Here is a 23,666-nt window from a genome sequence, read left to right as displayed (position 1 = left end):
TCTCATCAAACGTTTCACTTCAATAAACTTTACTACCAAAGTATGTTCAAATTCTTTATAGACTTGGTGTCAGTTTCGTCAGAATTTATTTGTACATCAGGGAACCTGTGTGCAGGTGAGTTTTGTTTAACGTCTGGCCTATATGTATGTGCAGGCTGGGAAAAAAACACCTCTGCTTTTCAGATGCCGATGGTTAGACCGAATCCTTTGCAAGCATCACTCCCTGAGCTTCGTCACCAGAGCTGCATCGTCAGCAAACAGCAGATCGCAGATTATGCTGGTCCTTGCCCGAGTGTTGGCCTGTGATGGTTAGTGGGTGAAAAGGCCTTCACTTGTTTTGAGTTGGAGTTTAACGTCATCTTCCACCTCTGCGAAGGCATGTTTCAGCATTAGAGAAAGGTGGATAGCGAAGAGAACAGGGACCATAACTCGACTTAGTTTTTGCCGTTACTTACAGAATCTGATGTTTCACCATCACACGCCACCTTGACCTTCATCAACTCATGGAAAAGATTATAACCTTCAACATTTTAACCGGTATTCCCAATTTCCTCCAAACCTTCCACAAAGCAGCGCAATTCATTGTATCAAACACCTTCGTGAGTCCCACGACCAGCATATACTACTCCTGATTCTTCTTACTAACTTTTTCAGCAACCTGTCCTTAGGAAAGATCATATCAATGATTCTGTGACATGCACGAAAGCCACACTTCGATTTAAAGTAAATGTCATCAACTACATGAGTAACTGTTCGGTTCAAAAGCAGTCTGGCCAAGATATTTTCAGCCATAGAAAAAAGAGAAATTCTCTGGTGATTATCGCACATATTATTACCTTTACTTTTGAACAGATGTGAAGAGATGCATCTTTGAATTTTTGTGGGACCATCCATTGTCCCCAAATCCCAATAAACAAGCGTAAAAGTTTATTAACCAGAGTCGATCTTCCGTATCTAAAATTTTCGACAGGATGGCATATTTGCCCGATGCTTTTTCTCCAAAAATTTCCTCAAAAGCTCCAGGTTGCATTTTTGAAATTCACCAGCGGTGACAAACAGTATGGTGCATTCCAATTCCTGCTATACACGTGCATTTGCACCTGAAATCATAAATATTAGTACTCGTTTAAGATGGATAGCAAAAACAAAATGAATTTACAAGTGTCTGCGATCATTTAAATATTTGTACAAAAATGTTGGCACTGCTTTTAGACCATTTTTCATGAATTGAGCATCAGTTTATTGGTGGCATAAGAGATTCAAGTGAGGCAGGGTGTCTGTGAGGGATGATGAGAAGTGTTAAGGGAGTAAGGAAGTCAGATCATATGGGTGAATTAGCCAAATAAAGGAGTTCATGAACAAGTAAAATCTTTGTGCCTATAGAGACAATATGCACAATTTGCTGTCAGTATAGAAAATGTAAACACATGCGAGGAACTGAGGATGTAAAAGATTTGCGCTAAGTTTGTCCCAAAGATGCTCAGAATAAATCAGACTATTTGACCAAGATATGTATCATAACAGTCCCTCGCCTTCTTTATAGTGCAGACCTTGCTCTGCGACTGCTAGTTATTTACATAGTTCAAGGAAAACCTTAGAGATTGTCACTATATTGACATGAACCAACGAGAGGATTCCGCAGGGCATTCCAGATGTTGTAGCAACAATACAACAAGGGCAATGGTGAAACATATTCTCATATTTCGATAGTAAACCCCTACTTCCCAAACAAACAGGCTTGTTTCTGTATAGAGAGAAAAAACACATTCTTTCAATAACACTTATTTCAACAATTTGGGAAATATTTTCATAAACAATATAGATATATTTTATGAATGTGTTATTTCGTTTCATCTATGTTTTACGGGACCGGCTTATTTTACCATTGCATGCATCATTAAAAGAAAACGAACGAGACACCTGAACATTAAAATACCGGCTTATTTTTTTCTAAACATAACATGAGACCGTAAATTTTCATTGACATTGCTTGCCCTTACTCGATACGAAAGTGCAATAACAGCATGGATAAATGAAATAAATACCAAGATAAATTTTCTGCTCCAGAAATTATTTTTTACATTGTTCTTACTATACTAAATGAGCTGTTTTCTTTAGAAACTCACATCATAGCGGCAACATAAAGATGGACCGTCTAAGTCACGAAGGCATTAGTTCATGCATCACAACTAGGAATACGACAACATCATATTATTTTCATTGTTTTGACTCTCTAGTGTGTATAGGTTGATATTTTATATGTTTTTATGTACGGCGATATGGTTCCCGGTTGATTATCTGTGTCTAACTGTGTCGAATATATACTTCAGACTATCACTATCAATGGTACTATAAGATTATTTTGTATTCATAGATCTAATCATAACATTGTACTTCTTATCCAATCAGGCGGAATAAAAAAGAAAACAATAAAAACAGAAGACATTAATTTTGCAATGCCACTATATGTATACCAAGATATGTATATGTCAATATGATTTCTGTTGTAACTCGTAAAGCTTAGAAACATGACTAGAAGCAACAATTCGTTCCTTAACCGGGAGGAATGGTGAATGGATTTTCAATTCTTCATAGTCTTGCCTGTTGTGCACGGCGAAAGAATTTAAATCCAAGTAAAAAACGCCCGGAAGATACGAGTAAATATGAAATTATATGCAAGTAATAATTAGTCTCATGTCCGTTTATTGTTTATTGTTACATGCCTGTTTTAATTGCTCTGTTTTAAAATACTGTTTAAAATTGATTTAAATGATTAAGAGTTATTTCCCTTTTGACATTCATAAATGGAAGTGGTAGGTTTATCCGTCTATAAAGTCAGCGTATGACCCTCGTTTTAGAAAATTGTAAAAGTTAGAATATTCAGTGTATCTTATCTATTACGCGACTAAAGCATTTGTCCGACAACATTTTTAATCTGTTCTTGAAAGACTCTCATACGTCGATAGACATTTCAACATACATGAATTACATTGAGAATTATCTCAAAACTTAGCAATCAGTTAATACAAAGGTACACCAAGTAAGGGATGAATTAGTTTATTATTGTTTGCTTAATTGATAAAGTTTGTATTTATATAATGTTTCTCTCAAATAAATATTTTTAAACTGATGAGCTATCAAGAGTTGAGGGGTGATATATATGAAGGTGTGACTAAAATGCGTAACATCTTCATAATAATTAAATGAGAAAAGTCTATATTAAAAATTCCACGACGTTGACCCATTTACTGTTTATTTCTTTATGTAAGTTTACATGCAAAATTCTTGGCAGCACTTGTTTAGCAGGGAAAAATCCTTCATGTAATTAAAATGGCAATTACTTAATTTATTTCGCCCTTAAATCATCAGATGACAGAACACTTATCAATTTTAAAAGAGAGTAAAAACGTATGAGCATAATTACAAATCTGGAAATTGGGAGAGAAAATTCAATTAACATGTTTTCATTTAATTACTACATTGTTTTTTTTTTTTTTAAATAATGCCCATATGCATTTATTTTATTTTAAAATTGATAAGTATTTTTTTCTGCTGATGAGTTTAGGGCGAGAAAAATTCAATAATTGACATAATAATTACATGAATGATTTTTAGCTAGTAAACAGGTGCTCTCAAGAATTGTGCGCGTCAAATTAGATAAAGAAATAAATGGTAAGTTGGTCAACGTCAGGGAATTTGTAATATATACTTTTGTAATTTAAATGTTAAGATAAAAGGTAAGATGGGCCACATCTTGATATTTGAAAAGGAGACATTTGTCATTTATTTTTTATTTGCTTTGTAGTTACGTCGAAATTCAAAAAATTAAAGCAGTGGTATCAATAAAAAGGTGAAATATAATTGAATACACATATTTCCGTATATAACATTTTAAAAGATATTTTACTTATTATTCAAGCAAAGCGTGACTATATCCCAGTTAATTTAGAATTGCAAAAAGTTAGAAAAAAACGTCATCAACAGGACAATAGGGCATGTGAAAACTGCACTGGTTAAACAAAAAAAAAATAATTACACTAAAATGGCAATTTTATTCTTTCTTTCGACCAAGCCATTTTGTCAAAATGAAATATTTTTAAAAGCAGAAAAATATTCTAAAATTTAAGTCATTAGAAAATCTATTCAACGTAATTAAGGCATTGATTTTGTCACAAGGCGGGAAAATAATAAACGGATGAAAAAATATTGTGAAAAAAATAAATGTTACGATGACAATAATAGCAATTAAAATAAAAGTAACAATCATAGAACCAATATACAATGGAAAGGAGAAATGAAAATTAATGTGGCTATTGTTATTTATGCTGACAAAAATGGCGTTGATAAGGAAAACACAATAAATTCTGATAATAATAGAAATAGCAATGATAAAAATAATAATACGGCGACAAATGATATGACACTTCGGTCAAAGTATAACTGTCGAAATAATAATAATAATAATAATAATAATAATAATAATATATATATATATATATATATATATATATATATATACATATATAAAAATAATAAAACAACCGAAATCTTCCAGAAAACCCTCGAGTGTAGAAACTAGTCAACCTGAACTGCAAATTTTAACAGCAACGGAAGTAAAAAAAAAGGCAACACCGAAGAGAATTGGTACACCAAAAGGGGAAATTGCCTATTCCCCATTTCTTTATTTCATTCCCCCTTCTTCCTCCGATTCTTCTTTTTATTTCACCTCCACCTTCTCCTCTATTCCGCTGCCAACATTGAGTCACCACAACTAACACCGCACCAAATACTCGAAAGGTCAGCTAGAATATCAAGACCGTGGATAAAAAGAACTGACCACGTCTCCACTAAATGAGTGCGAAAAGGGACAGAAACGTCGTGTAGGTTTATTGCCACCAGCTCTAGTGACGACCGATGGTCGCTACCAGCTAGAAATTAATGGTAAGCAGTTGATTTGCGAATGATAGTTCAAGTGTATTGGAAATCTGAGAGGCTTGTTTTCACTTTTACACCAGCGAAAACAACAAGTTCCTCACAGTGATGATGGCGTACTTAAATGAATGAATCGTAAGAATTACGTACTTACATTTCATTACAAAACCATCACAAAAAGAAAAAGCAGAACACATTGCCTGTGTGGCTAGTAAGACATTCTGAACTATTGACAGGCTTGGCCAAAGAATAACTTAGGTACCTCGATCAGAAAGCTAAGTAAGTAGCAAGCAGAACAATGCGCTACATTCGTGAGATGGCGCTAACAATTCTTGAGTTTAATTAAAAACGGAAAAAAGGTCTGTATAGAACACTGTGGTAATGATAGCAATCGAACTTGAGTAAAAGTAAAGAATGAGGCTAAAGGATTAGACCATACTAAATAGAAGAAAACAAATAGTAGAAATACGACTGAGTAAGAATAAGAAAGGCTATTCCAGCGTCAATTGCAAGGTGCCTTAAAATTGGTTCGGGATATTTTGAATATGCATTTAAAATTATTATAAGCTCTTGAAAATGCAATATGTTATTGTCATTCCTATTTTGAGATGACTGGCCATTTTTTTGGATTCAGGTTCAAATTAACAGCCATACCAGGGATTGGAGTACGCCCTATAAATCCCTAGGCATAAGGACATTTTAGAAGGGCAATATACAATAAAATGTTGTTTCAAACTAAGAAAAACACCCACAGTAGCGTATGACATACTTAATTCTGCTTTTGGACCATCTTGCATGAATCGGACACCAGCTTTTCAGTGGCATAATAGATTCAAGGAAGGTGTGAGGTCTATTTTGAGAGTAAGGTAGTAAAAACACCGGAGTTAACTGATCAAATAAATAATTTCATGGATTACGGTCGTCGTGTCTCTATAGAGACAATACGTGCACATTTTAATGCCATTGTGGGGGCTCTACACAAAATTATTCGCAAGGAACAAAAGATGCGGAAACTTTGCGCGAAGTTTATCACATAGGTGGAGTCATCAACTCCCTCATTGTCACCGACTATTTGACCAAGATGGGCATCAAGACAGCTTCCCACTTTTCCTTTTATTCAAGCGTTGCTCTCTTTAACTTTTGGTTATTCCCTAAGCTCAAGTAAAATCTTAGCGGCTGTCGTTATGAGGGAATTGACGAGATCAAAGATGTTGTGACAAGAGCCATTGAGACATTCATAAAAATGGAATTTCATAAGTTGCTGGAACGGTACAAGAAATGCATTGCAGCCGGAGGAGATTACACCGAAAGAGACTACGTGTAAATTATCAATAAAAGTGTTCATGTAAAAAACGTCTGGAAACTTATTGAATGAAGCTCATATTAAAGAAAAATATGCAAGCTGTGGAAATGAAACTGATAAGATACAGTACCAAAACTCAGACGTACAAACAGAAATAAATAAAATTAAATAATTAAAGCAAGTTATTTAATATAAAAACCTGCAAAGTACAATGGGATTATAACGGGTTTGTTCAAGAAAAACAAGACGCTTCTGTGTAAATATGTCAGAAAAACAGAAATTTATCTCGAAATGTTAAAACAATACAGAAATTTGTAACCGTTACATAATGGATATTAATCGCGACGCAATCTTCTACCTGATAAGAGTCGAATACGTGTCAAATTGAATACTGTTGCCACAGCTCGTTGAAAGCTGTTTAAACCAGTTTTTTGCGTCGACAGGTTTGCAAAAAAAAACATCATTGAATCTAGTACCTAGTGTGCCTATGATCCTCACACACGCTTTCGCACAACAGAGGCGTTATAAATATTCTGTTGCCATGGTAAATGCTAAACCGAGCATAAGCCTTTGGAGATGTGCAATAAAAAAACTAGTATACCTACAATCACTATCAACAATTCCTCTAATCTATATTCCTTAATCTAAACGACAATCTTACGAACAAAGTTTTTTTTTTTTCAGAGCTGTCTGCCTGGAGATGTCTATAGATCCGAGCTGTATTTAAACTTGCTGTAATCAGGTGTATACATTCAATGTAAGAGTGTATCCAAATTTCACATACTACGTGACGCTTATTAAAACATATGTGGTTGGCCTTCAGGCGCGGTGATGAGCATTTAAAGCAAAATTAACAGGAATTAAGCAAGTTAATAAACGCCGCAAATAATGAAAATAAGACTAAATAGCAACTAGATAACACCTGTACAATTAGTATTAGATATTTCATGTTTTTTTTTCTCGCATAGAATATAACAAGAAGTCTAAGGAGACGTATACTCGGAATAATATAGATAGCTATCGTGAGAAATATTATTCATGATGAACTCGGGAACAGAACAAAACAGCGAGAATGTAGACCGATTATATGACTAGATACTAAGTTAATATAACAACATCAGAAATAAAGCAAAAAGATCTAATAATAAAGGGAATATACACAAAAGTACAAGTACTGAAACTTAATTTTGTAACAATAGGATTTATCTACAAAACAAAGAAACATATACAATTATAATATATCGATATATCGTAGTTACACACACACACACACACTACACAAACACACACACACACACATATATATGTGTGTGTGTGCGTGTGTGTGTGTAAAAGAGATTTAGAAGGCTGTCACAATACGAGGAATGAATTATAGTCGCTGTTGGTAAGAAGAGACGTGAACAAGTGGCGATTTACAAATCAATAAGTACATATATATATATATATATTATATATATATATATATTTATATATTATATATATTCAGTTGTATGGTAAAATGTCTTACTTGTAAATCTATGCGACGTATTCCATTATTAATTTCGGAAAAAATTCCCTTTTAAAATGGTGTGCGTAACAGGTCGATTCAAAGCATGCTGAATGAAGGGCCGTTACGCACCCCATTTGAAAAGGGAAAAATTTTCCGAAATTAATAATGGAATACGTTTCATATACTTACAAGTAAGACATTTTACCATATAACTGAATAAATATATACATGAAAAAATATATATGTATGTACTTATTGATTTCTAAATCGCCACTTGTTCTCGTCTCCTCTTACCAACAGCGACTATAATTCATTCCTCGCATTGTGACAGCCTATCCTCCACAATGTTTCAAGCAAACTACATATCAATCATATATATATATATATATATATATATATATATATATATATATATATATATATATATATATATACGAGCAAACAGTTAATAAAACATGTTAAAAACACTTTAAAAAAAGAGTTAAAAACATATTTAATCTGAACAGGATACACTTGATAAGTTGATAGTGCTTATTCCGCGGAGTTTCGAAGGAATACTTTCCTTCTAATTAGAGGGTGGAATGAGGAAAATGCAGGATCGGATTTTGCAAGCAAAAGTATTTGATGAAACAACCCGTAATTCAAAGATCTTACTTGATAACAAAAAAGTGAAGCATAGGGAATATGGTGAAGAAAAATGTGATTACACGTGAAATATATATAGGTATATATGATTTAAATTATATGCGAGTACATACATACGTATCTACGCATACGCCAACTTATAGTTTAAACACCCCCCACACACACATATACATATATATATATATATATATATATATATATATATATATATATATATACATGCATTACGTACCTCACAAGAAAAATAAATCATGAAAATAACACACACACACACACACACACACATATATATATATATATATATATGCATGTGTGTACGAGTATACATACGTGCGTCTTACAAATAATACACATAAACAATATACATAAATACAAGCATATAAATATATTCATGAGTTTTTACCTGTTATATATATATATATATATATATATATATATATATATATATATATATATATATATATATACTAGCCTGAGTACTCGGCATTGTCCGGGTTTTTGGAGGTGTGGGTTGAACTAAAATAGTGGTAGTAGGCAGGCAGGCAGACAGGCAGGCAGGCAGGCAGGCTCGAACCCGTACAACGAAGGAGAAAAAGAAAGTAAAAAAAAAATTACGTGACGTCTTGGCCTTTTTCGGTAATCGCTAAACCGGAAGTGACATATGTTTAAATTAGGGCGTATCAATCGAAAAGAGGGGATGGCTTTCTAGAATATCGGTGAAAACTACGACCCCTCCTCGTAGAAAGGTGCCTAGTTGAGGATTAAGGAAGTAAAGTTTAAAGCCAATTTTAGATATTTGTCGTCCGATGAGTCATGCTTCTAAACGATACCGGTATCTTAAAAAATCCTTCGCCTTTGTCGAAACTTTTCCGCAGACATACGAATATACATACATACATGCATACAGTTAAACAGAAGGGTGGGATTTATATTATAGAAGAATGCGCGTATAATAAATAGCTTTAAAAGTTCTGATATCTCGGCGGAATCTAGATATTCTATAGCCATGATAAAAAAGTTATTTTGTCTTTACTTCTTGAGTGATTTTATTATTGATTAATAATGATCGTCTACATATGTTTTAATGATATCTTTATAATCATTGGATGTCTCGGTATTTATCTCCAGGTTTGTTTAAAATATTTCTTCTCTCTATAGATTGATATAAAGCTATGTCTTATTATAAGAACGAGATTTTTCTTTTAGTTATCGTTAATTTGAAACACATCTATGCACAGATAGTATCCAAGCATTAGGTTTATTCTACAATTGGTTAACTACCAAACTCACGAGCGCGTAAATTTACAAATACACACGGTACACTAAATCTATACAAAATCCTGGCAGGTCCTAACGAGTATAAAACGCAGTAAATTGTGTGTGACTTAAGCGCCCCCTCCCTGTAGCAAAGTGCCCATTTGAAGGTGAAGATACTAATGTTTTAGCCAAGTTTTCGATATTTGTCGTCGGTAAGGTTTAACTTAAAAACGATTCCGATCGTGCTAAAATATGTCGCCTTTGTCGAGAGTTTTACGCAGACATTAAAACATACATACATACATACATACATACATTTATATATTAATAACAACAATTTTTGTACCGTAACCAATTAAAAAGCTTGCTCTATCTCTGAATACCCTTTATGTAAAATTTGAAATGTTTAGACCGGAAATTTTCTGAGTCGGTTGGTAGAGACCGCAGAGGTCATTTTTTTTTAATTTGACCCCTATTATGCCCCCTTAACATTTATTGTTTTGGGTTCACCTAAGGTTATTAAGTTATTCCCATGTCCAAGGAAGGTATATATAACATTTCAAGTGTTTAGACAAAAAATTTTCGGAGGAGTTTAGTAGAGTCCTCTAAGGGTAAATCGTTTAACATTGACCCCTTAACAGCCAAATCTCTGGCCGAAAACGGATTACAAAGGTTTTTCCAAATCTCAGTACACTGTATATCAAATTTCGCGTCTGCAGACTGAAAAATGACAGAGGTATTGCGGTGGAAAATGTACACAGACACACAGACACGTTCACTTGTATATATATATATATATATATATATATATATATATATATATATATATATATGTGTGTGTGTGGGGTATGTGTGTGTATTTTGATTACCCTGTGCTGTCTTTTTAACTCTATAATTATATCTATTTAACATTTTCCCTAAGAATTTTAACAAAGGTTCTTAACATCATAAAAGCAAACTTGTTCTTTAAAATAATAAAAAAGCTATCCTTAGTTCCAGTGAATTAAGGACAAAGACAAATTAAACGAAAAGAACAAACCGTCGAAAAAAATGGATGCTTTTTCGTTAGGCCAAAACTAAAAAGAAAAACACTATAAACGAAACAGAATTTGATAAAAATTTTATAAAACTAAAAAATTAAAAGCATTAACAAACATACGAATCTGGATTCGAAAGGAAAAAAAAAATTAAGAAATTGGCAATATATACGTTTTTGTTTGTCGTCTCCTACGAGGTATTGTCCAATGGTGACATTTTGTCTTCACCAGTCCGCTCATCATATTTCTGGCCTGCTGATTGAAGTAGAGGAAGCGGGAACGTCTTTTTCCGGGGTTAGTGGGATGGCTGTGGGGTAGAACAATGGAAAGAAAAATGAATGGACAGGTAATTGGATGATGTTTTAATGTGACGAGTAAAAAGACACATGCGACAAAATGATACACAATTAAGAACATACAAAGGCCGTGGAGACGTGTTTCCGTTATTATACTTATAAATAACTGTATGCGAATGGCCGATATATATATATATATATATATATATATATATATATATATATATATATATATATATATATATATATATATATATATATATATATTGCAGTAGAGTATAGTTTCCTAGGAGTACATCTAATGAAAACACATGTGTCTATTAAAAAGTGCTCAGTGAGTAAACAGAACAGGTGTATTAAATTCATTTTTATCAACATTGATCGCTACATATGTACATACATGTTTCTGTAATCATCCAGGCTGGAGAGATTACGTCTTCATGCTAAGAATTTCCCTCGAAAACTTACCAGTTTTCCATGGTAATTCTGGCCAGTTTTCAAGGGTAATTCTTAGCATGAAGACGTAATCTCCCCAGCACAGGTGATTACAGAAACATGTATACACATATGTAGCGATCAATGTTGATAAAAATAAATTTAATACACCTGTTCTGTTTACTCACTGAGCACTTTTTAATAGACACATGTGTTTTCATTAGATGTGATCCTAGGAAACTAAACTATGGAGGTCAGGTGCGAACGAACACCCCATAATTTTATTATACCATATTTTTTCAAACCGAAACATAATTATCAAATATACTTACGCAGATATATATGAAAAATCTTTATTAAAGTTTGTGCCTATTTCCATTCTATGGAGGCCAGGTGCGAACGCAGACCTCACAATTTTATTATACGATCCCCATTTAAGTTAAAACATATTTATCAAAGTATCCTTATGTACGTCTATATCAAAAACCCTTGTAAACGTTTTTTTTATTTTTATATTTTTTATTTCCATACTTTTTGGACCAGGCGCGAAAGCAGACGCCACAATTGTAATGATCCACTGTTCTGCCAGATCAAACATACCCATTCCTGTGTCTAGATACATCTTCTACCATTATATGTAATCAGTTTTTTTTTTTAAATAGTCGACCATATCGGAGCCTATTCGTGACCAGACACGCACACACCCACAGACAGTCAGTTTTGTATTATAGATATATACTAGCAGGCCGCCCGTCATTGCAAAATATCCTTACATATAATATTTTGATTAATGCAGATTTCGTATTCATAATTACATTACATTGCATCCAATATATAATAATGATTTAAAAAGTTTTTAAAAAATGACTTGCGCTCCACAATTGGTATTCAGAACCAAAACGTTAAGCTTAGGATTTACTTTTTCCTTTAACGTTCATGACTGAACTTTGAAGACCTGCTTGCTCACAGGTTAAACATTTAAACATGAACTAATAGATATTACGTTATGCACGCAGATTCGTAATGCCGTCGTCCGACCTTCACTTAGCTAATTCTATTTTGGAAATGTTCCCGGCTAAAATCCCAATACAAAGTTTTGCATTGCTTCGAATACTATATATATTAATTTTAATGTCTGTAAACCAAAAACTGACATAGGAGATTCTTAAGCAATTTTTAAAACCAATATATTTACGCACCCATAATTACATATGAATAAAATAAAGCAAAATATAAACGATGCTTTAGACGTTATGTGAATAAAAAGGAAACATAAAAACAAACATAAAATCAACGTTTCGTCCCTATTTCAGGGGACATCATCAGGATTTCTAGGCGAGGATGTACAGGAAGACGGTCATATATCACATGCGAAAGAGGAGAAGCTCTCCAGTACTGAAAGAGAACTGAACTTCTACTCTTTCGCATGTGATATATGACCGACTTCCTGTATATCCTCGCCTAGAAATCCTGATGATCTCTCCTGAAATAGGGACGAAACGTTGATTTTATTTTTGTTTTTACTCATTTAGGTTTTTCCTTTTTATTCACATAATTACATATATAGAAAAATGGTTGTGCTTACTATAAACTTTTTACGCAAATATTATGCAAGTATAAATAATGTAGAATATCTGCATGAATATAATTACACGCCATAGTAAACTAAAGAGGATCATTCCACAAGATAACCGAAACACTAATAGGGAATTATGTAAAATGGAGGTTTAAAAATATGCAAAGTATATATATATATATATATATAATTATATATATATATATACATATATATATATATATATATATATATATATATATATATACTAGTAAACGGAATTCAACGACCCATATATAATATATATTTTTTTTAAATCGAAAAACTATTTTCTTAATTATATCCATACACAAAAATAACAACTGTATAGGAATATATATATATATATATATATATATATATATATATATATATATATATATATATATATATATATATATATAATGTGAGTAGATTAAAGAAGAGAGTAAATTCCATTCTATAAGAGGGGACTCATCGGGATAATATAAAGTTCAATAAATTTCAATGGAGCTTATATAGGAGACAATAGGAGTGGAAAATGAATTCACAAATACTATATATTGGTATATATAGAATTAGCCATTTAGGTGGGGGATAACGGGGATTCTTTATATCTCTTTATCTACGAAATGAATGTATGTGTATCTTATCAAATAAATGACTCATTCAATGTTTTCCAAAATATAGTATTTCTGAATTCATTTTCCACTCCTATTGTATCATATATATATATATATATATATATATATATATATATATATATATATATATATACATATGTTGTTTCATATATATATATATATATATATATATATATATATATACATATATATATATATATATATATATATATATATATATATATATATATATTAGATAATAAAGTAAAATGTATTATCGCTATTATTCTTATGTACTTGTGCGATTAAGCAATTTCAGGAAGATCTCTTCTTTTTTTTGTCTTTTGATCACGCGGCGCATTTATTTTTTTATTGCAGCAGAGGAGTCAAAACACCTCTAATCTCTTATTTACTCGTCCACCTACTACCTATTTTAAGCCTTTACCGTTCCCACACTGACTTGACATTATAACGTTTGTGTCCTCTCGCTTCAACAAGTACCCCACATCTATTTTCCCAATGTTTTTCAGTTTTCCTTCTATCCTCTTTTTCTCGTGACGTCAATACGTTCACTGTCGCTAATCTGCATACGTGCTTTTAAGGCAACTGCTTTCCCCGTTTGTCGACGCTCTGTTAAAATAAGAACGCGCCGTTTCTTCACAACCCAATCATACGCAACGAGTTAACCACGCATGCTCAGCGTAGATTATTCTATAATCGATAACACGTGTCGTATAAAAATCGACCATTCACAGACTAGAGACATAGAGACATTGAAAATCTATAATATCTTCTATTTTTTTTTTAAATTATTATTGATCATTCGTATTTGAATTATTCGGACGATTGCTCTAATCTTCAGTCTTATTTTCAAAACTTTGCAGTTTATGTAAACTTCTACATTCTTCAGGTGTATATTTCTGTACTCGAGAATCTGCACGGAATTTCAAACGGAACCATATGTTTTTCACGCGATATCATTGCCTCGTTTCTTTTAACCATGTCTACATAGAGCTCCTAAAAAATTCGCCCGCGCTGAGAAGGTACCTTTCAGTTTTTAGAAGGTTATCAATTTACAACTGGAATTTTCTAATATAACCAACACACAATGGACACGTAAAGAAATAATTAGACTACTTGGATCTTACTTGGTGGGGCACTTGACGATAATGCACCTGAAGTATGTCAGAGGTTACATAGCCTGAAACTTGATGAGCACAGTAGCCCGAAGTACTGAAATAATACACACGAATTATATACACACACACACACACACACACACACACACATATATATATATATATATATATATATATAACGATTAAGTACTTTATGTTTACGTAGATATGTATGTGTAGTGTATTATTATATTATTGATAATAATTCTCATACTGTTTACAAATGTATCCTTATTTTCTGTACCTTTATTAAACGCATTAAATATTCGAACAGTATTCAGTTTCTACATTTTTGTAATAAAAATGTAATCGTATTTGTTTAGATTTTGGAAGGAGTGAATAGGTATAACTGTTGTATATCAAGTCCAACCCTAACTACAACTGCAAGGCTGTGATAATCATTATTTTTTTTCTGAAACCGCGTGAGCGTTTTTATAATTCTTCTCGAAAGATTAATGTTTAGTACAACCCGTGCAGGTAAAAATGTGCGGTTCTAATTAAAATGCGATAAACAATAAAATTTAAATATATACTTAGTTTCAAATGAAGAGTTCCAAAGCTTATAAGGGTATCTAAAACAGGTTTCATAATAATTGTATTACTTGCGATGGCCAATAACCCCCACTAATTAACGAACTTTATTTTGTTCAGAAAAAAACGTATAAGATTTTTTAAACAATAACATCCTGTATTATGTAAATCATTAAATTTCGTTAAAAGTAATTTAAGATTTGAGTCTGAAATTCATTGAATTAATCTTCCTTATCGAGCAACGCTAGAGAACAAATGAACTACCATCGTTATATAATTTAATTTCGATTCTTGTGTTACACTGAAGCATTTGCTTTTCATTTGAACCAGAAATTGTAAGCGTAATTCAAGGTATTATTTTCTAAAAATATCTATTTACACTCATGGAAATATTTTTTTAAAATAGAGCTAAATACTTATTACAGTTTTTATTTATACATTGCTGGCTACATATGTGCATTCATAACTCACTATAATTACTAGACAGGTTTCAGATTAATCATTCAAAATACTTACTAAGACGATAGACTCCCGTAGAAAAAATGAGCATGATAGCAGATTATCAAACATGGATGCACTCATTTTAATTGTTCATTGTGAGAAATTATTGTAAAAATGTAAGTTTAAACTCCTGAGACTTTTAACTTTTTACTGATAATATAGACAAATTATTGAACATTTGTTAATAATTTAATTTGCCCTAATATATCTAATTATAAAATAGAAAATAGATATACGGTTGTCTTTTATATATATTCTTGTTGGGTTTCTTAATATATATATATATATATATATATATATATATATATATATGTATATATATATATATATATATTGTACTATATGTAGTTGGTTTTCATTAATATAAAAAATAATACATATTAAATTATATATTACTATATTTTCACTGATATATATATATATATATATATATATATATATATATATATATATATATATATATATATATATATATATATATATATATATATGGGGGTGTTTGGGGGTGTTTGTACATACAATCAATTAGGCGTGCTCCTACCTATTAAGACCGTGTTCGCCCCGATTTTAAATCGAATTCTTTTCACATTTCAACAGTTTCCTTTGATAATTTACTGTTGGCTGGCTCTAATAGGTATATTTAAAATACTATTTCCTTAGTCAATCGAGTGTTGATTTCGAATAAACATTTTCGCGTCTGTGTAAGGATAGATATTAGATATAATTATATTTTTGTCTGTTACGAATATGCCTATATTACTTATATCTTTTTCTCTTTGTAAGTGTTCTTAAATAAATTGACAACATCCATTGAACACAACCGAAGAAAAAGTTAGAAAATAGTTTTAAAAATTCTACCAGAAATCAGTTGAAAAATATTGAAGTAAGTATACACATTTTGAATCATTACTTTATGTGTGCAAAACGTTTCTAAAACAACTGACTTACTTTTCTCATTTCCTATCTCTGGGGCCCTGAGACGTAACGACCGATTTCAACAACAGCAGCAGGTTATATTGACAGTTTAGTGTTTTCCTCTGTTTCCCCGAGTATATCCGAATGCAATTCCAATAATACTGGCAATCTTTTCCTTTGCTATTAAACCGCGCATCAGCATAATCTGGTACTATTCAATTATAACGAAAAGACTGTTGGATGCTTGAAACATCGATTTTAGAACTAAGATTCTACAAAAAAGTAAATACATTTGTAAGCCTATAACTGATTAGCTGATACATATTCGACTTTATTTCTTACAAATGATGAACAATTTTGTCAAATCTAAAAAGAAAATATGACGTTTCTGACATATTGAGATGAGTATTGGGTTTTCGTATTCTTTGGATTCATCAAGTTATTCTTCTTTTGTTTACTGTAATTTCCACAACGTTTCGGTCGATGTAACCTCCGACATTCTACAGGTGTATCTTGTCGACCCTGAGAATGTTTCTGTTTAATTTGTGAATTTAGACGTAATTTAGAACGGAGGCAAAAGTATATTCGAACATGTTTCCTATGTGTCCATTACGGCTATTGCTTAAGATTTTCTGTAAATAACGTAAAAAAAAAGTAAATAGAAAATTCAAGATGAGTGAGCAAAAGGGCATCATCCAAAAGTCTCGTGGAGAAAAAAAAGATGTTAAAAAGTTTTCCTGACATATATATATATATATATATATATATATATATATATATATATATATATATATATATATATATATCCTTAAGCAATCGCTAGACGTATAGATTAAAACGACGAATATGTAGCATATCCGTTTTTTTTATTTCTTACAAATGATCAACAATTTTGTCAAATCTAAAATTAACAAAAAATATATCTGAACATTTCTGCTATTTTTCCACTGCGGCTTTTGAATAAAGTTGTGCATTAAATAATGTTAAACTGAAGAGAGGTGAAAACATTAAGAATGTGACATCGGTTTGCCTCGAACGCATTAAGGAAGAAATGCTTATCTCCAAAGATTACAAGAATCCATTGCTAACAATAAACAAATAAGAAACTTAAAATGTGCATTGTGATATAATTATCCGGAGCAATATCTACGTCGAGTTTTTCTATCACGTCCCATAGAGATAAGAAGCACCTGGCTCTTAAAAGACTTACCTAATATATATATATATATATATATATATATATATATATATATATATATATATATATATATGTGTGTGTGTGTGTGTGTGTATGGGTGGGTGTGCGTGCGTGTGAGCATATGCATATATATATATATATATATATATATATATATATACGCACGCGCACACACAAATATATATATATATAATTATTTACTTTAAAAATAATTAAATACCTACAGAAATTAATATTTCATCCTATATAAAGATGATAGACTAGGTATAACAAAAAGCTCTAACAAAAGTCTAGGGGGATAATTGTAAGAAAATCATACATAAGGAAATTAAAAAATTAGGTCTTAATATAGACGTACTAGATAACATAAAAATAAAATTAAAACCTTCCTGGACGTCACATTAAATTTAGATAAAAACACATATGAAGCCTACTTAAAAGATAACGCTAATCCAATATACGTAAACCTCAAAGTCCAATCACCTACCATCAATTTAAAACAGATTCCTAACTCGATCGTAAGTAGACTTAGCAATAACTCAACCGATGAAAATGTATTTAACCGGTCAATCAATTTCTACGAAACACCCCTAAAAATAGTGGATACAAAATATTGATATCAAATATAAGCAAGAAACCAACAATAACAATAAAATTTAAAATAGAAGAAAAAGAAATATAACCTGGTTTACGGCGCCATACAACAAAATGTTAAAAAAAAAACTTAGCAAGAAATTTCTAGATCTTATTGAAAAACACTTTCCCGCAACCAATCCCTTGCACAAAAGATGATTAAAGCAAATAATAACAAAATATTACATAAAATCAATGAACATAACAACAAAATAAACAATAAAAATGGGACATCATGACAAAAATACAACTAACACATAGATCACATATGTAACTAGTAGAAATAACAACAACAACAACAACAATAATAATAATAACAATAATAATATCAATTATATTAATAAACGAACTTCAGACAACGACATCCATATAAGAAATAAAAATAAAAACTACTAATAATGAACAAGATTAATGCAACTACAGATCCCACACACTTGGCCGACTTCAAAATAAATGTCTAACCAAAACGCAAAGTTTACCAGACAACTATAATTACGAAAGAAACTCCGAATAACAAGGAATATTATGTAGGTATGACTTCCTTAGACTTCAAAACCTCATACTATGATGAAAGAAGTACGTTCCAAAATAAAAAAAAGACACCGAAGGAAAACAACACTAGAAAACACATACTGGGAACTCAAAGAAAGCGGACGATCATCTTGAAGAAGTTGATTCTCTTGACAAAGAATGTGTATACAAGATACTCAATACGATGGGTTGGTTTTTATTGTTGATTATTCGCTCCCAGGCATTACATCTAGTAGAGGAGTGGTCAACGATCTGTATTTTGGTGGCTAGTTTTTACAGGTCCCACGTCTGAGAAGCTTCTCCCTCCTTTTGACAGGAGACTCTTTTCAGATTATCTTCTTCCGTTCACTTTTCCCATTGCTTCTGGTGTCATAGGTGTAAAGCTTCTTCTAGTGTTTCCAGCAACTATTGCAAAAGACGTCCTCATTCCTACTCATCTATTTTGCTTAGCTCACTAGAACCACGTGACAGACACGTACTTCCGGCCCTGATCATGTGCTTTTCCGGTTCAATTAAACGGTCACCAAGCTTGATGTTTTAACAATATATAAAAACACAGCTCACACCTCCCCGTTCATCAGGACAGTCAGATAGATCGATCGATAGACAAATAAATAAAAAAAAATAGATAGATAACTAGATCGATGGATACATCGATAATACACATAGATATATAGATAGATTGACAGAGAGATAAATAACAAATAATTAATTGTGTTCTACAACTACAGTAGCGTCCAAAACTAAGGGACACCATTTTAAAACTTAATATTAGTTAGAGATAACAACTATGAAAAGATGGAATTTTGACAACAGGTAGTCATTATTGTTGTGGGGTACAATTCATCCCTATTTGAAGACTAAGTGTAATCAACTAGTCCTATAAATACCACTGGTTTCAGAGAGTAAATGGAGACATTCATTCCATGTTTAACCGCATGCTACGGACACGTTTCTCTCATACCAATTTAGTTGCTCCTGTATTCTTCATGATAAATACATATTATATTTTATACACTTTACACTATTTTTGATTTCTTTCATTTGTAACCCCTCGCTCGGTCTACAACAACTGGCTGACGCGGACGATTCAAGAGCTTCCCGTATCAATCTACAATAATTGCTAACAACAACTGAATGACGAGTACGGCCAACGAAGAAAAACGTAGAAAAAACGTAGAAAAAACAGCCATTGGAAAACAGCATTTTACGACCAAAAGGATTCAAGAAAAAAGAACACACGCGGACATTCGAAATATTTTTTCCAACACTCTGAGGAAATTCAAAACTTCAAGAGTATGTATTTTTCTAAAGTTCAGTGAAGAACGGAAAAAAAAAACTATTTGTCAACCTTGTGACAAAAACGAACATTCGAGCGTAAACACGAGATAAAAAACACTTCGAAAAAAAGATTTAACAAAGACGACGTTAAAACGCCTTATCTTACTGTTAAAATGCTACTAAAACGTAAACTACGAGCTGAAACAGAATTCCCAAGACGAATTACTTGGGGAATTATTATTGCTGAATTAACGGGACTAAGTTTTCAGTAATTACTAACAAAAATTCTAATACGTCTCATATTAAAAGGGCATTAGCGTTGGAAACAGAAAAAAAATCTCCTGAAGAAGTAAATGATCGTATATTTTATTTTATTGGCTAAAGCGAGTATTCCATCAAATTAAAAGAAAAAAGACGTCGGATTTTAATCCGATTAAAATAAACTTTTCACTGGTTTACGGGACTGCACGTCGACGAAAAAAAAACATAATTTCGTAAGCACGACAAAGAAAGTATTAACGAAATAAGGGCATTCTTTTTCGCCACAAAAGACGCTGATATAAGACGTCGTACTCTAAATAAATTGGAATTAGAACCTCATTTGACGCTTCAGAAACTAGCTGAAGATTGTCAGCGACCCATGGCAATGAAGCAAGACTCCCGAAATATAGAGAAAGCAGGTATCTCTCACATAAAAAAAAAATATGCTTAAAAAATTACACCCGCCCGCAAGCAAGTACCATCGAAGAGTCAAAAATAACCCTTCACAAAATGATCAGGATAGACAAAATCCTAGGACCCCTTGTAGCAAATGTGGAGGACCTCATGGGTACAATGAATGTTAGTACCAAAGGAAAAAAACAGTTGACCTATGCAAGCGAGCAGGGCACAAGGCCTTATATTGCAGAGCAAAATAGCAAAAAAGAGCTACGTAAAACACTGCAAAAATTCACCCTTTACCAACAGAGTACATAAGAAAATATGTTACGGTTAGAATCAGAAATAAAGAAGTACAACTGCAGCTCGCTTCAGAGTAAGATTTATCAATTATAACTTTTCACACCTGGAAAAGAATAGGAAAGCCCACGATGACAAAGACGAATACGGTCACAAGATCGGTAACTGATCAAAAATGCATTTTCAGGGTGAGGTAGTTGTTAATATATAACAAAAAAGAATCAAGAAAAGCTACAAGTTTTCGTTCTAGGGAACGCAACGAACTTATTCCTGATCGATTAAATTCAGGAATTTGAATTATAGGACGCGGCCATGAGTGATTTTTGTCTCAAAGTCGAAAACCTTACAACCGAAGCCGACAAACTAAAAAAGATCTTTCCGAAGTGTTTTCTCTTAAGATGCTGCACAAAAATAAAGCGAAATTCGAATTGCTGGATTAAGCAAAACAAATATTCAAAAAGCCATGGAGCATACCGTTCGCTTCGAGGGAAACATTTGAAAAAGAATTGGAAAGATTAGTTTAAACTGAGATTTTAACCCTATTAACTTTAGTGAGTGGGCATCCCCCACCGTATACGTGAACAAAAATCTAAAGAGATAGGGCATGCGCGGACTTTTTGACCGGATTGAATGTGGCGATCAAGGACCATCTCTACCCACTCCCAAACCCGGACGAAATATTCGTTAAGTTAAATAGCGGAAATATTTTTGTTCAAAAATAGACTTAAGCAAGCCGTACCTACAAATACCAATAGAGGAAGATATATCAAAACTTTCGTGTTTATCAACGCACAAAGGATTTATAAATTCAAGAGATCAGCATTTGGTATAAAAGTAGCACCTGCAATTTTCCAACAGGTAATCGCTACTTTGATAAGCAGTTTGGAGTTTACAATAGGCTATCTGGACGATATTCTTATGGATAGTCAAAATGTTGAACAGCATAGAGATCATGTAGTTTAAATGTTTGACAGAATAAAAGAATACGACTTTACATTGAAGGAAGCAAAATGCGAATTTTTTTAACGAATTAAATACCTGGGTCATATAATATATAAGAACGGGAGGAAACCCGATCTAGACAGATCCGCAGCTATAAAAGACATACCAGAGCCTTATAATGTAACTACATTGCAGAGTTTTTGTTATATTCCTAAATACTTAGGAAATAAAGACAAACGTGAGTTACACCGAGTGGTATGTGTAATGGGGTTTATTTATAATACAGAAACGTAAGGCTGCTCGCCTAAGGTAAATAGAAGTACATAGTAACAAGTATGGGGAAGAAAGTATGATAATCAACACGTAAGACTATCCGTCTTACTGCGACTGCTTGTCTGCCGCTGTCTGCCGCTGTCTGCCAAACAGTCCAATATATATATATACAGTTTGTAACCGGTGTATAGCCAGTTATGTTCCTTCACAACACCTCCCCCTGAAGCTGAAATCTTCCTGATTTTAGCTTAAATACCTCTTCCTTTTAGGGTCAGGGCTTAATCTCCTGGTAACTTTTCTCTTTCTTGCGCTTTTCCTTCTGGTCAGCGTTACCCGGGGTAAAGGTTTCTGTCCAGCCCGTATGGTCGGTTCAGGCGAAATATTCATTGTTTGCGGTACACACGCTGGTTTTGGTATATCAAAAATATCGCACAATGTTTCCATTGGTGTCTCTTCCACATTTGGAGACAGTCTGGGACGTATTTGATTTCTGTGTCTTTTGCAGACAAAACTTAATCCTTGGATGGTATAGACCATGCTCCCAATCCTTTTTTTGATAATACCTTCAACCCACTGATTTCGTCCATTTTGAAAATTTTTGAAATATACATTTTCACCTGGGGAGAAGCACTTGGTATTAAGGTTTTGTTTTTTGAAAACTTTCTTTTTCTCTGGTAGCAGCCTATCGAAGACAGATCTTATCTTTCTTGCAAACATTAGCTCAGCCGGGGAAGAATTGACATTATTATTAGGATTTGGTGTCACCCTGTAAATTGCTAAAAATGTTTGAATACATTGTTCGTCTGTGTCCGTAGTAAGATTTTTCTTAAGTGCCCTTTTAAACGTATCTACAAATTTTTCTCTTCAATGCGAGTGTTGTCTTTCTTTATGTTAATCAGACGTTGACACTCTTCAGTGACTTTTTGCAATGTTATGTTAGGATCCGCCTCCATAATTGTTAGGATCCGTGAACGTATATCTTTGTCCCTTGGTGCTGTGAGACCTTGTACAAAGATTAAACATTTAAATTGGTCTGCGGAAATTTCATTCAATTTAAATGATTCGCATAAACAGTTCACAGTGCAAAGATATTCTAGATAGTCTTCAGCTTCTGCCTTCTGAATGTTCAAACATTT

At 32.5% G+C, this 23,666-nt stretch overlaps 1 protein-coding gene across 1 annotated transcript in view; it reads right to left on the bottom strand.

The window, feature by feature from the left end:
• LOC145256105 (general transcription factor II-I repeat domain-containing protein 2-like) overlaps window positions 1-23,666 on the bottom strand; it is a 780,669-nt gene that overhangs the window by 562,249 nt on the left and 194,754 nt on the right. The window contains exon 3 of the mRNA XM_080114691.1: window positions 10,836-10,970. Coding sequence (XP_079970817.1) covers window positions 10,836-10,906 — 71 coding nt within the window. The 5' untranslated portion in view covers window positions 10,907-10,970. The remainder of the gene's footprint in view (window positions 1-10,835; window positions 10,971-23,666) is intronic.

Source organism: Euprymna scolopes, chromosome 32 (genome assembly GCF_053919585.1).
Source record: "Euprymna scolopes isolate OS-2025 chromosome 32, ASM5391958v1, whole genome shotgun sequence".
In the NCBI taxonomy this organism is placed as follows: Eukaryota; Metazoa; Mollusca; class Cephalopoda; order Sepiida; family Sepiolidae; genus Euprymna; species Euprymna scolopes.
The sequence above is the reverse complement of the archived record's forward strand: the minus strand, read 5'-3'. Positions and strand labels throughout refer to the sequence as shown.